Here is a 14,456-nt window from a genome sequence, read left to right as displayed (position 1 = left end):
TTATATAGTCCGGGGGGTAGGGTTACAGATCTGGAAGCTAATCCTAGCCAGTTACAATTGCCATATGTGGCCGGATAAGGATTCCTATTCTAACCGACCAGGATCTTGCTTGATCGTCAAATCCGCCTTGACTCCTTGTGCGGGACTCCGATCAGGTTGGCTGGGCCACACGTCGTCTTTTGATGGACCGGACCCATCGATCCGGGCCAGCCCAAGCTTAGCCATAAGGGTATAGGGGTTAATACCCCCACAGTGTCGTCCTCAGCCTCCTCCACCTGCAAGCCCACCTCTGCTAGAGCGATGAGCTCGCTCAGTCTGCCAGTGTCGTCCTCAGCCTCCTCTGCCTACAAGCCCGCCTCTGCTAGAGCGATGAGCTCACGCAGTCTGCCTGTGTCGTCCTCATCCTCGTCCCCCTCATCAATCAACACAATCGGTGATTGAACGGTGCGACCAGCTCGCGATCTGTGCTCATCTAACTTCTTTTTCTCATACCTTGCATGAGCCACCTCTACGACATGTTCCTCGCTCCATCCAATCCATTCATGTATAAAATACAATCAGTTAGCAACGCGATTATATTACATTTAAAATCAGGCAACGAAAAAAAGCTTTCAAACACTTACTGGCATATAATGCAACAACATGCTCATTCAAGACCTGCATATGTACTCTTGTCTCATCCCTTACCTCCTTCCTTGCCCTCTCTTCCTCTAACGTCATCCGTCTCTCTAATCTCCATTTGTCAAGCCCAACATCGATCGGATTACAAATACCGCACTGTCTAGCAAACTCACGCATCTTTTTTTTGTGATGTTTAACGAATAGGTTGATATAGTCAGGTCCATATCCCCTCTTCCGTAGAATTACTTGCCTCCCCTTCAGTTCATCCAAGAACTTAGCTTGACCATCATAATATTTCCACCTGCATTTCCTAGTGCTCTGTTCAAATGAAAAATTATATCATATATGTCTTAGCAAAAGAAACAAAATACGATTTTATGTTTACCACAAAAATAACCAACCTTATCATAGCCAACCATATGGCCGCAATAATAGCCTATTCCAAGCTTCGAAGGGACTAGGCCATAGTTGGATTTAACACCACATTGATACATGACAGGAGGTGTTTTATAAATTACCCTTTCTTTTTTCTTTTCCTTAACCTTTCGTGGTTCTTCCGGCCATTTATTCTTAGGACCATACAACCACTCCTTGAAACGACACTTCGCTATTGAAAACACCTAAATAAGGTGACATTAGTATATGAACACATATAGCTCAACATTTCAACATATACACTTTGCACTTACTTTATGCTTGTTTGGACACACAAACTCCAACGTATTCTCAGGGTTTATCACAGCTCGATCTCCGCAATCGCACAGAGGAGGTTCCTCGAGTCATCTAACTGTGCTAGGTGCTTCTCCTTAGCCGTCATTGGCGAAGGGTTAGGGGGGTGGAACCCACCGCTTGAAGTGCTCACGTGGATGTCTCTCTCTAAACCAATCGTCGAAAAGGAGGTACCTAGGATCAAACTTGTCTGCACCGCCGATCCACTGAAAGAAAAAGCACCTCTTATGGTCCTACACAACGAGATTCTAACAAAATATTAGTAGCATACTTACACAAATAAAGAAAAAAGATAGTGGAAACAATTTCTTACATTAAAACGACTGCATGTGTAGAAGCACCGCGCCGCTGTGTCCGGATGTTTCGATTGAAAAACGTGGGCCGAGAAACCACAGTCACAGTTAGGGACAGAGAGGTCAGGAGGGACGGGGGCATCTTTGCTAGACGCGTCGGGGTATAATTCTCGAGGACGATCCCGTTTTTGCCAAAACTCCTTCCGATATATTTTTTACATCTAACAAAACGGATGTAATTTAACAAACAAAAATTAAAACATCACAAATAAACACAACCAATTTCGTTCTAAGAACCGAAAGCAATTAACATTAAATCATAAACCTAGGGTTTCTCATTTGATACACAACAATAAACTCATAACATAACTACATGCGCTGCGGTTACCTAGATTTGCTAGCTTTTTCACGTCTTGGCATCATCCTACGGTTGTATAATACAAATATTGAGAGATAGAATGAAACCATAAGTAATGACGATTTTTAGGTTTAAAAATCTGACTAATATATACCGAATCGATGTGAAAAAAATTAGGAGGGGTGCGAGGATACCTTGCTCTCGAAGATCTACGGATCAAATCAAAGTTTCTAAAGTCTAATATGCCGATTCGTGAGGTAGAGCGAAGTTGTGAGAGAAAAAACCGAGAGGAGGGAGAAAGAAGAGAAAGAAGGCTCGGGCAGGAAGGTTGGGGCCGGGGTTAAAACACAAGCTCGGTGGCGCCAGTCACCCTTGCGCTGAGCTCGGCGCCAGGATCTACGACGCCGAGCTTGGCGTTAGGGTGACTGACGCCGAGCTTCCTGTCATGTCACCTCCACGTCTGCTTCGAGCCTAAGAGCTCGACGTCAGGGACGCTGGTGCCATGACGTGTAAGCTCGGCGCCAGCAACGATGACGCCGAGCTAAGGGTATAGATTTTGAAATCTTTCCTCAAGGACATATTTGTGAAAAAAAAATAAAAAAAAGACTAAAAATAAAAAAAAAATCGGACGAAACGACGCCCCCTGCGTTCAGCAGAGCAGCCAGGTACACACTTTGACGTTGTACTTTCACAGATTAAAAGCTTTAGCCCACAAGCAAAGCCGTATCCTCGGCCATGGCTATGGCTAAGAAGCAGGGAGGAAACAGCCTTCTCCTCCTCAGCCTGTCCTCGTACTACCTGATGCTCTGCCGTGTTCCCCATGCCACCTCGCTTAGCTTCAGCTACAACTTCTCCAACCCCGGTGTCCTGACCAGCGCCGACCTCACGTACATGTCCAACGCCACCGCCGCCAGCGGCCGGATCGACCTGACCAAGGACACGACCTGGAGCACCGGCCGGGTGGCGTACGGGCAGCCCGTGCCGCTCTGGGACAACAGCAGCACCGGTAAGGTCGCCAGCTTCACTTCCAACTTCACCTTCGCCATCACGCCACGCAACAGCACCGGCCAGGGCGACGGCATGGCGTTCTTCGTGGCGCCGTACCCGCGGAGCCTGCCGCAGGACTCCAACGGCGGCTTCCTGGGGCTCTTCAACAACCCCAACAACACGGCCAACGCCTACTTCCCGCCGACCGTCGCCGTGGAGTTTGACGCGTTCAAGAACGCCTGGGACCCGGAGAACACCGTGAACCACGTCGGCGTCGACGTCAACAGCATCATGTCCCTTGCGTACGCGGCGCTGCCGGACGCGAGCTTCAATGGGACCATGTCGGCGTGGGTCAGGTACGACGCCAACGCGAGCACGCTCTCGGTGTCCCTGCGGTTCGACCATCTGCCGGAGCTGGGCCTCTACAACGTCAGCGCGACCGTCGACTTCAAGGAAGCTGGGCTGCCGCAGCAGGCGGCGGTCGGGTTCTCCGGAGCCACCGGAGATTTAGTCGAGCGGCATCAGATCCTTTCGTGGTCGTTCGAGTCCACTCTCGTCAGCGTCGCCGTTGTCAACACGACCGGCAAGTGCCTTTCCCTGCTTGTAGCTTTGTTATTTCTCCTTTTTTTCTCTCTATTAGATTAGAAATTCGCGTTGCTCAATATATAATATGAATCTTATGTAATCTGTGAACATAAGTGTGCATTGCTTCGCTGAAATCAAATGCGTAAATAAATCTGGGAACAATGTTTTTATCTATCTTCGATGCATGATTTGTGCACAGTGTTGTTGACAAATCACTGGGGGGGGGGGGGGGGGGGGGGGATGTGTATGCTCATAAGCCAATGATGTGTGTTTTTATAAGCTTTTGCAGTGTTTTTTTTTTTTTGAATCAGTGGTTTTGGTATTTATGCATCTTTATTAAATGACAGGAACCAAAACATCAAAGATGCGAAACATAGGCCTAATAGCCGGACTGGCATCTACAGGAATCGTCATACTACTCATTGTAGCAGCATGGCTCAGCTACAACAAATACCTGAAACGAAAGGGCACCAACCAAACGCAAGGGTCTCCTCTCCACCTCCATGGAGAAATGGACGATGAGTTCGAGATGGGGGCCGGGCCTCGGAGATTCACCTACAACCAGTTGTCACAGGCGACGCGGGGTTTCTCCGACGAGGAGAAGCTCGGCGAAGGTGGCTTCGGATCAGTCTACCGTGGGTACCTGCAGGATCAAGGTCTCCATGTGGCCATCAAGAAGGTCTCCAAGACGTCAAAGCAGGGGAGGAGGGAATACGTCTCCGAGGTCACGATCATAAGCCGTCTCAGACACCGCAACCTTGTGCAGCTCGTCGGGTGGTGCCATGACGCCGACGAGCTCCTGCTCGTCTACGAGCTCATGAGCAACGGCAGCCTTGACAAGCATCTCTACAGCACAGACAACATTCTAACGTGGCAAGTCAGGTAAGAACGAACTTGATCAATCAAGGGAGCTGATAGTTTATGCTTGTTTTTTTTATAAGAATAGTTTGTCAGATATTACAAGTTCAATTTTCTTTTTTGGGCGTCGATCAGGTACAACATCATCCTTGGCATGGGCTCTGCGCTCCTGTACCTTCACCAGGAATGGGAGCAGTGCGTGGTGCACAGGGACATCAAGCCGAGCAACGTGATGCTGGACTCGTCGTTCAACGCGAAGCTAGGCGACTTCGGCCTCGCGCGCCTCGTCAACCACAGCCGCGCCGCGCACACCACGTGGCTCGCCGGCACGATGGGCTACATGGACCCAGAGTGCGTGGTGACCAGCCGCGCCAGCGTCCAGTCCGACGTCTACAGCTTCGGCGTCGTCCTCCTCGAGGTCGCCTGCGGCAGGAAGCCCGTCGTCCTGGAGGAGGAAGACGAGAGCAGAGTGCTGATCGTGCAGTGGGTCTGGGATCTGTACGGGAGGGGCGAGCTCCTCGAAGCGGCGGACCCCCGGCTGAACGACGGCGGGTTCCAGCCGCTGGAGATAGAGCGGGTGCTATGCGGGGGGCTCTGGTGCGTGCATCCGGACTACGCGTCCCGGGCATCGATCCGACAGGCCATGAGCGTGCTCCAGTTCGAGGCGCCGTTGCCGGAGCTCCCGCTGGAGATGCCGGTGGCGACGTATGGGCCGCCTGTCACTGTTGCCAGGGGTCACAACTGGTCAAGCACCACGTCGTCGACCGCAAGTGCCAACACCGGAGGCCACTAGGACTGGACGGCGGAACACTCGTTTGGCTCGGTCGGCCAAGAGCAGCACCCATGGCCTCTCGTCACTTCCAAGTTCCAACACGAGGAGTGCAACGAAATAAGGGGTTTTCCCTTTTTTCGATTACGATCCTGTGAGAAATATGTAAATTGCATATGGAACAAGGCGTTGATCCCGGACACTGAATGCCCGACCTGTAAAGTTCTAGGATTCTGCCTGTAGCAAGTTTGACTAATTCAGTGACCGAAACCAATAGGGCTAATTGGAGGTACGGAGTATTACTTTACCGATAGCCTTTAAAGTGTACAACGAGACTTGTCCTAAATTACAGTCGCCCTAGAGGCTATTGGATTGGCTAGCTGATGTGTAGCTCGTCTGTCTGTCGGAAAAGCCGAACGACATGCTTGGTTTCTGGGCTGATAAGTTTGACGGATGCTGATTTATCGTGAGAGAAAAATATTGTACTATAGTTAATAAGTCATGGCTGAAACCAACAAGCGAACAGACTGATTGTCAGAGGCGTCCTAACGTTTTGTAATTTGTTTCGTTCTCCTTTTCGGACTAAAATTTGAATCGAATCTGCAGAGGAGCCCTTGCCATGGAATCCGATTACTTAACCAGTCTATTTACTGTCCTCGATGAAAAAGATTTATTGGATTGTATTGACTATTGAGAATTCTGAAATCGTAATGACAGACTTAACCGAAACCGTAGCCTGTTTCTCAACTTGCCGCATCTAACCGCACATCTTGCTGCGCAACACGGGAACATCCGATCACCAATGGCTGGTGCGACATTTCTAGGCGTACTCGCGGGTCTCGTGGTGCTCTGCACCATCATATGTGCTGTGCGCCATTGCCAGGATGGCGCGGGAAGCGCGAAGGGCGGCGGCGTTTCGTCCGCGGCAGGGAAGCAAGAAGCGCTGTTGAACAAGAACAAGGACGACGTCGTCGTCGCCGTCCCTCATCAGCCGGGTGGGGCCGGCCAGCGGGGCCCGGAGCCGAGCGACGGCGACGTGGATCTGTGCGCGATCTGCAAGGCGCGGCTTGCCGACGCGAGCTGGGGCCGGTGCCGGCGCCTGCGGCCGTGCGGGCACGTATACCACGCGGACTGCATCAGCCTGTGGTTACAGCGCAAGTGGATCTGCCACGCGATGGTGTGACCCGGTCGGCTTGTGCCGGGCCGGGGTCATGGCCATGGCCATCGAACGGTGTCGGTGCGTGGACAAGCAAGCGCCACGGTGTCTCCCTCGCGCACGGTGCGGCTGTTTACACGTTCGTGTCCGTGCGCTGAGGCTCTTTATGACGGAGTTAATTGTACCGTTGAAAGGAGCTAGCATTATTGCATTAGGTTCCTATGTAAGTACAAGGTCAACGTTCTATTTATTCTTCCCAAAATTGTGTTGGCAGAGAGTATCAGTGAGACCGTAAAATTATCCTTTAATCTTTCAGAAAAATATGAGCCTCTGTCAAATCGAAAATTTAAAAATTAGGTGAGTAGATTCCATCACAGCAAATGGTTTGTTGGTGCATCGAGCCATCGATGACAGAGAAAATTTTCTACCATCGCATGTTACAGTGGCAAAAATCAGTGCTAAGATGATTTCTCTCTCCTCGTGGCATCATTTTTTTTTGCCACAACATGGCTTCACTTATTGCTAATGCTCTCGCGGGTCGTGAGGGCGTTCGTAGGGGCGGACGCGGCTTCCCAACTCGCTACCGCGTGTCCGCTCGCTCCCATCCGTGCCTCCTAGCAGGGAAAATTAATCTCTCTACTGTGCTTTTTCTCCACCGCGCCACTCACCTGCACTGTGCTGCCCATTTGCCGTGGCCGCCTCCACCGAGCCGGCAAGCCTCCACAACGGATGCTCTAGCAAGCAGACGAGAGGAGGAGCTTTGTGTGACGCCGCCCCGCCAGCGAGTAGCCCGCGCCGCTGCCGCACCGACGAGCTTCATGCACTGTCACCGACCTGGGCTTAGACTATCAAAACCGGCTCAAGCCGGTTTCAAAACCAGCATGGCATGCTATACGATTGCACTAACAACCCTCGAATACAAAAGGTTAATGTTTACATCACAAGTTGGTTCAGGGTTAAAAATGCTAAATCCAAGTATCATTGCCTTGAAGCATGCTATATGATAATATGAATACGATTGAACTTACCTGCTACACCGAGATTGAGCCTGCAACAAATTCTCCAACCACATTTGCACAGTATGTCTACAACCTTGTACCTTTTCCTCAATTAGAAATGCATTCAGCCAAAAGTAATTTCTTGAGTAAGTTCTTTTTTTTTTGCGTAAAAGTATAATGATGGTTTACCGTTTATATTTCCATAATGTGTTGGTAAGCCAAAATTAAATTTCTGTCAATAATTAGATGTCATCGACTTTATTACCAAAGTAACAGAGTTCATACCCTGGCCAGTACTGTAAGATAACAATCCCATTTAGAGCATCTCCAAGAGTTTGGCATATTTGGCTCCCAAAACATGGTGTTTGCCAACTCCCAAATAATTATGGGGAGGAAAAAAAAAGACCATCTCTAAGAGTACCCATAATTGACTTTCAAAATATCAGATTTGTAGACCCACACACTAATCCTTCCGGTTTTTCTTTCCCCCCGTCGCGAGGTCGCGACTCCCGTCCCATCTACGTCGCCGCCGCACGCCTTCGCTCTTCACCGAGCAGCAGCCGGTGGCAGCCAGGCTAGGTCCGCACCCTGCTGGTCGCCGGTGTTCCTCCCAGCCTTGCCACCGGACCTCCCAGCCGGCCGCCATCAGCTAGCAGACAAGCACAGGTAGCCATCGGGAGCAGCAGAGCAAATTTCCGGCCAGCACCAGAGTAGCAATCTTCTCTTTCCCATCAGCAGGCACAGTAGCATGCACGTCGGCCAAGTAGCGTTCAGCAGCAGCCGGTAAGCAACATATACATTCAGGCAACAGTATCAACAGGCAAGCAACATATACAATCTAGCAAGCGACGAAGGAACGAAAATAAAATTAAGATCTACACTCATGTGCCCACGTACAGCTTTCCATGGCCAGGCCATCGCCATCCACGCGGAGGCAGGCAGGGGCACCCAGCCGCGGCCTCTGCTAGGCCACACGCGCCAGCGGGCGGGCCTTCCCGTGCAGGACGCGGCTGCGGCCGGCTATGGCTGCCGCTGCCGTTGGCCAGCGACGGCCATGGCATACAGGCGGCGGCAAGGAACAGCAACAAACCCTAGCGACCAAGAAAGCACCGTAGAGAAGCAGTGGACGATGGCGTGAAGGAGACAACGCGCGGGAAAGAGTCGCGGTTGAGCGGGGGAAGGAGGAGGCGGCGCGGGGAAGGGCTGATGCGCGCGATTCCTCTCCGCGTATTTTTACGCACGGAGGAGGCGGGTTTGCCGAGTGCAAAAAGATAAGAAAGGGGTATGGAGAACTCTTGAAGATGAGTTTTTCTTTTTTTTTCATAAAAGATGGATGAGGAAGAAATACGAGGCACTTTTGGAGATGCTCTTACTTTCTTTCGCATTGCGTCGTAATCACACATCCAACACTTCTTTAACAGGCTATTCAACAGGGTTCAGCCACATACAGAACGCATGTGTCGCCACATATTTGTATTTAGATACTCAAATTTATATACATATGACATCGATATTATCGATTCAAATCTGTAACCGAATATGATAAATACTGTAGCTATACACAGTCCGTATTCCGTCTGGCCACTAGTCTGAAATGAACGCCCAGGCAAATGCCCGCCGTTTTTCATTTGCGCACGAGCAAAAAAAATAAAAATAAATAAAGGCAGACTATAGCGAAGGAAAAAAAAATGCTTGCTCTTGTTCCTCCCGTCTGCTGCATCGGTGCCCTCGCCTTCCACCGCAGCCTCCCACTGCCCCTCCTACTGCGGGATCCCCTACTGCGGCGGGCGCCTCCCCTCGCGCGCTCCCTCATGGCCTTCTCCACCGATCCGGCAGCGGTCGAAGAGAAGGTGGAAGCGGAGGACGAGGCCCTCCCCACGGCCGTCGCCGGCGGCGGGGATTGGTGTGATGTGAGCCACGAGGAGTGGCGGCGCTGGGGCACCTCCTCGACGCTCCCGGCCGCGGTGGCCGGTGTAATCCACGAGCTACTCGAGATGGAGGCCGCCGCCGGCGAGAAGATGCGCTTCGGCGGCGTCGGCTCCAAGCTCAAGGTGACGTCATCTTCCTCCCTTATTGTTTTATTTATTACCATTTACCAACCCTCAGATTTTGGAGATTCTTCAGGCTTCCGTGCGAGCGCAGCAGGAGTCGAACTGATGCATCTTGGTTTGATTTCTTCTGGATTTTGCAGGGCAATTTCAAGGACGTGGAGGACAAGAAGCACAGGGCTGTCTACGAGAGGCTCGCCGACTCCGACCAGAAGCTGCAGTACTTCTCCGCGCGGCAGATTGGCTGCCGTTTGCTAGGGTGCAGAGGGTATCTGTGCCAGAAGGTACTGTGGTGTCCAACCTGAGCTATGCAAGCGCTTGAGCAGTGCTGCAAAACAACGCAGCGATTTTAATTTCCACTAGGCTGAACCCTGATTTACTGGCATTTTACCCTTCTTGATTCCTCTCCTTCCCAGAGTGTGGTTAAGTGATCCGTCTGTCTCTGAAATTGCAGTGCTGGCTACCAACTGAAGACTGTATGTGCACAAATATTGTTCCTTGCAATCTTTGGAAGGGGATGAAATTCTGGCTATACATGCACCCAAAGGTCTGTCCATAGAGGGTTGTGCAGTACTCTCTTATGTTTCCTCCTATTATGTGTAACCATATCTCTTTCTGCAGGATTTTTTGCGCCAGAATAACACAGGAAAGTTACTCTGGCAAGTATTTGGCATCCAAGCTGCACAGTTATGCCTCTTTGGTATCCAAGAGCATGAAGATATCATGTGGGATGCATTTCAGAGTTCAGGTGCTTGGAACCATCCTTGATTTCTCAAACATATAAATTGTTGAATGATATTGTTTTAAGAGCTTGCTAGACTTTGATTTAGTCATTTTTCTGTTTGGTAGTTTAGATTAGCTTTCACTTGCTGCGATTGATCCTCTCAAGAGTTGTAAATTTCTTGTTTGATGAGCAAAGCATACTTTGTCAACTAAACTCACCTAGTATATTGAATCCTATTTAGGAAAGAGGCACGTAATAATGCTTTTAGATCTGTGATTTTGCTGGTTATGCTGTCATTGCTTAATACGGAAACAATGCAAATAAGAGTCATGCTAATAATTTGATTACCAAAAGTTGGGCATGTGCTAGCTTAACCCACAGCTCTAAGTAGCGGCGTTGATAACTTTGATAGTCTCCATTATCATTGGTCGTAGGTCTATGTGACATCTGGCCCACTTTGGAATTTGGGCCATATAGGCCCATGTGTATATGTTGATGTGAGATTGTGGGGATCTAGTCCCACCTTGGTTTTTGAGTGTGGGTTAGACCAACATATGAGGGGGGGGGGGGGGGGGGGGGGGGGGGGGGTTGTTGGATCTATCGCTCTGCCTCTCCTCGCCTTACTGGGTGAGGATAGTTGTTTGGTACAGCAAAAGACCCTTGCTTTGCTGAGCAATCTCGCCTGTCATGGCAAGGTTTTCCCTGCCAGCGCAGGAGAGCCAAATCAGCTCTCCTGCGTGGGAAAGGTCACGCGGCGTTGGTTCTTGTTTCCTTCTCCCTCTAGTCAATCGAGAAGATGACCTCGGAATCGTCACCTGCAGCAGAAGTTTAAGCACGGACGGTGCAAAATCCAGCCCCATGCAGGGCAAATCGATCGCAAGGCGGCACAATAAGTCCTGGGTGCTCGAATTGAAGCCTGACGGTGGCCCAATGCCTTAAATAGTTAAATGGTATTGCCACATGAGAAGCTAAGGACCTCTGCGTTTGCGCAATCCATTTTCATCGTCTGCTCTGTTTGCTTGTTTTTACACCACAGCACAGCAGCGGACATGGATTTGATCCACTTACTCGGCAAGGTAGCAATCATCTTCAACCAGCGTCTCGTCCTGTTTTAGCAGCTGCAGGAAGGCCAGTGCTACTGTGCTAGATTGGTACTCTCGCTCTGTTCCATTTGAGAAGAGGAAGTGAAAGAAAGAGCTAGCTACACAAGGAAACCAAATAGGTTGCTTCCCCTTGCTTTGTCTGTCCTGGTCTGGCGAGGTGAGATGGGCGAGGCGAGGCGGGCCGTGTGAAGGATCCAAACATGCCCTAGGGTTACAGTTCTAAAGTGTCTCTTATGCTGTTTTGGTCACATTGCACTTAAATTCTGTTCACTTTCCTGAAATCACGTTAGTAGTAACTAGCATCATGTCACATTGCACTATGATGTGTTTTCTGACCCAATTTTTTTACATTTCTACTTTTCTTTTTAACTCATATGGCACATGCAAATATTTATGCTTTCCAGTCTGCTTACCACTATAGGGAGGTGCACTTGCTGATTTGTAACATGATATATAATAATGTATGGACTAATTTGGAATATTCAACATATTTTAAATGAGCGTGTCACTTGTATTACCTCTTTCACAGTGGGTTGTCATGTTTATGAGAAATGGAGATTGGGGCCTGTAACTGTCCATATTTACTGACATTCAGGATTCTATGGTTCTGTTAATGTAGTTTTCACATTGAAATTCTGTGCATTGTTTGTTCTTTTCTGTTTGCATGTGCTCCTTTCTATTTTGATCACTGTGAACTGTTCTATTGATGCATTGTATGCTTGACCTGGTCCTAACAGCTTGAAACTGCATCCTTTGATGCATTGATTATCTATGGGACAAATTGATATTTCATATAAACGAATGCAGATTGCAGAATGCATTTAGTTTTGTATGATCTGCAGAAGATTTCAGCACTAATCAATCATTCAGCATAAGTCATATTTCTATCTTCAGCTAGGACATGTGTTTTTTTTTTCCTTCTCTTCATCGTTAAATGTCTCACTTCCATTCTGATGTGGTGTTCGTTCAGGAAAGGGGAAGATCTCAGTTCTATATCCAAACAAGAGTAGCACCCCCAAGTCAGTTAAAGACCTTGAATTTGATGGTTTGTCCTTGACTTCTGACCTTCATGAGGTGGTGTTTATTTTTCAATGGCATTCCATGATTTCCACTGCAGCAAAGTAGTAGTGCTCCCTTCTTTTATACATATATTTCATGTGGATTTTTGTTCATGAAGTGCTCCCTTCTTTTATACATACATTTTCCATGTAGATTTTTTTTCCATGAGCACCTTCCATCCATCATATCAAGTATCCATAATAATTCAATTCGTTGAGTCTTTAGTGGTTTTGGCAACTAACACCTATCAACTTTCAACATCTGGGTAAATGGTAATGATTTAACTTTTGCAATGCAGAGTCTGCAGGACGAACCTTTCAATTTTGTTTTGCTTGATGGTACCTGGAGTAATTCTGCTGCATTGTACAGAAGGTTGAAGGTACAGTTCAATGCATTTCTCATTTGGCCCAAGCATTCCTTTATTAGGCTGTCTAGACTACCAGTAAACGCAGAACTGCTCCTATTTCTTCAGCTGGCTGCTGGGTCTGACATGTAGATTACATTTACACAGACATGTTGGTCCCACCAGTTGAATTCATTCACATTCAACTAAATCGCTGGATGTGTACATTATTAAATATTTGGCCAAGACTCCAAAGTTAGGTACATACTCCCTCCAGATTCATATCTGAAGGGTCATCTATTTTGGGACGGAGGGAGTATAGCTTAATGAACGTCAATTTCCAAAGGTTTAGTTCTTGACTATTATGTCAAATACTTATAATTTTATGAAATTGGCTCAATTTAAGTAGAGGTTTAATGATAAATGCTGTCTGATGGAACTAGACATACAATAGTTTGGCATTTCTCATACCTAAAGAGCTGCATGGTAATCTTGTAGGTTTCACATCAAAAGTTTTACCTTAAGCCTTTAGATTGTATAATTTCGTAGATGATTCTTGATTAGTTCCTACAAATATGTACTTGCAAATCCTTGACCAAAAACCATTCAGAACAATCCAAAAGCAGACTACAGTTGGATTGATGTAGAATAGGGTTGGGTTGCAAGGCACTTGCCACTATCCAATCAGGAGTTTTGAGATTTGGACTCCAAATTACCAAGTAGGTATGTTCACATGTGAGAAACAAGTAGCTAAATATGACTTATATCTGTTACCTTGTACAGGAGAGATGGACTGCAATATGGGGAGATGAAGATATACCTTGTATCGCACTATCTACACTTAGTGCCTCAGTGATGCATAAACTACGGTGAGCTAAAAGCTTTATTTGTTCTTATCGTCTCCTTCATTTGTCATAACCTTTTTCCCCTTTTCAAATGCTTATTTGTGGATACTATGTTCCTTCATAAACTGAACAGACCGCAGCCTGCATGGGATCGTACCTGCACTGCGGCAGCCGCAGCTGGCCTCCTCTGGGAGTTGAACTTGCAGCCTGAGCTCAGCGCATTTGAGTTGGAAAAGCAAGCTGAGGCAGTGGAGTGCTCGTTGGATATCTTGCTGGATGCTCTCACTGCCAGGCGGATTCGTCTGGGCCGATCAATCACTCGAAAACAGAGACATAATAGAAACTGCATATAGGGAAACAAACTCACAGTAGCAGGGAAGCATGGTATGCCCTTCAAGTGGAAGGCTGATTTTCATTCTTTTTGTAGAACTTAGGAGCTGATCAGCTTGTCAAAGAGTTTTTCCTTTCTTTTTAGGTCACTAAATCTTCAGTTCAGTGCTGTAGATTTTTTTAATGGTCACTGACGTGAGCTGTTACTGCTAATGTTGAAGAAAATTTTTGGATTCTCACAAAAGTGGTTCAATACCCTTTTTTTATTTAGCTCTCGGTTTTGACATTTTTTGGCCCATTCTCTGTCATATGAAGGTGAGCCCAAGCAAGCGAGGGAACCATAAGAGTACTCACAACTACAAACATAAAGATGTTGAGTTATAAACTCTGAAATGTATCAGATATACAAGGGGACGCATATTCTGCCAATATCAGTGCACTGAAGCTTGGGTTATCGTAGCCCTATTCGCTTGTCTTATAATCCGTATTTTTTGGCTTGTCTTTTCAGGCGGAAGAGTGTTTTTCTCTCACAACGAATCAGCCGGAATAATGTTTCAGCTTGTTTTTTCAGCGAAGGAAACGGGGCTTGTAGGAGTACTAGCAGAATGCAAGTAAACCGTCAAGAGGTACAGAACTAGCCTGACAAAGGC

General features: G+C 47.9%; 3 protein-coding genes across 3 annotated transcripts; all 3 read left to right on the top strand.

Annotated features, from left to right (window-relative positions):
• Nucleotides 1-2,736: 2,736 nt before the first annotated feature.
• On the top strand, nt 2,737-5,513 carry LOC136528879 (L-type lectin-domain containing receptor kinase IX.1-like). Its single transcript, XM_066521874.1, has 3 exons — nt 2,737-3,571; nt 3,921-4,455; nt 4,567-5,513. Exons 1-3 carry the CDS (start codon nt 2,737-2,739, stop codon nt 5,222-5,224), a joined length of 2,028 nt encoding a protein of 675 aa, XP_066377971.1. The 3' UTR covers nt 5,225-5,513.
• A 489-nt stretch (nt 5,514-6,002) lies between these two features.
• On the top strand, nt 6,003-6,383 carry LOC136526471 (E3 ubiquitin-protein ligase CIP8-like). Its single transcript, XM_066519131.1, has one exon. The coding sequence runs from the start codon at nt 6,003-6,005 to the stop codon at nt 6,381-6,383; it is 381 nt and encodes a 126-aa protein (XP_066375228.1).
• Nucleotides 6,384-9,008: 2,625 nt separating this feature from the next.
• Nucleotides 9,009-14,099, top strand: LOC136527300 (uncharacterized). Its single transcript, XM_066519988.1, has 8 exons — nt 9,009-9,405; nt 9,546-9,686; nt 9,857-9,949; nt 10,024-10,150; nt 12,200-12,303; nt 12,587-12,667; nt 13,415-13,500; nt 13,610-14,099. The coding sequence occupies exons 1-8, from the start codon at nt 9,043-9,045 to the stop codon at nt 13,827-13,829; spliced, it is 1,215 nt and encodes a 404-aa protein (XP_066376085.1). The 5' UTR covers nt 9,009-9,042; the 3' UTR covers nt 13,830-14,099.
• The last annotated feature ends 357 nt before the right edge of the window (nt 14,100-14,456 follow it).

Source organism: Miscanthus floridulus, chromosome 19 (assembly GCF_019320115.1).
Source record: "Miscanthus floridulus cultivar M001 chromosome 19, ASM1932011v1, whole genome shotgun sequence".
Classification (NCBI taxonomy): Eukaryota; Viridiplantae; Streptophyta; class Magnoliopsida; order Poales; family Poaceae; genus Miscanthus; species Miscanthus floridulus.
Note: the sequence above shows the minus strand (reverse complement) of the source record. Positions and strands in the feature narration are given on the sequence as shown.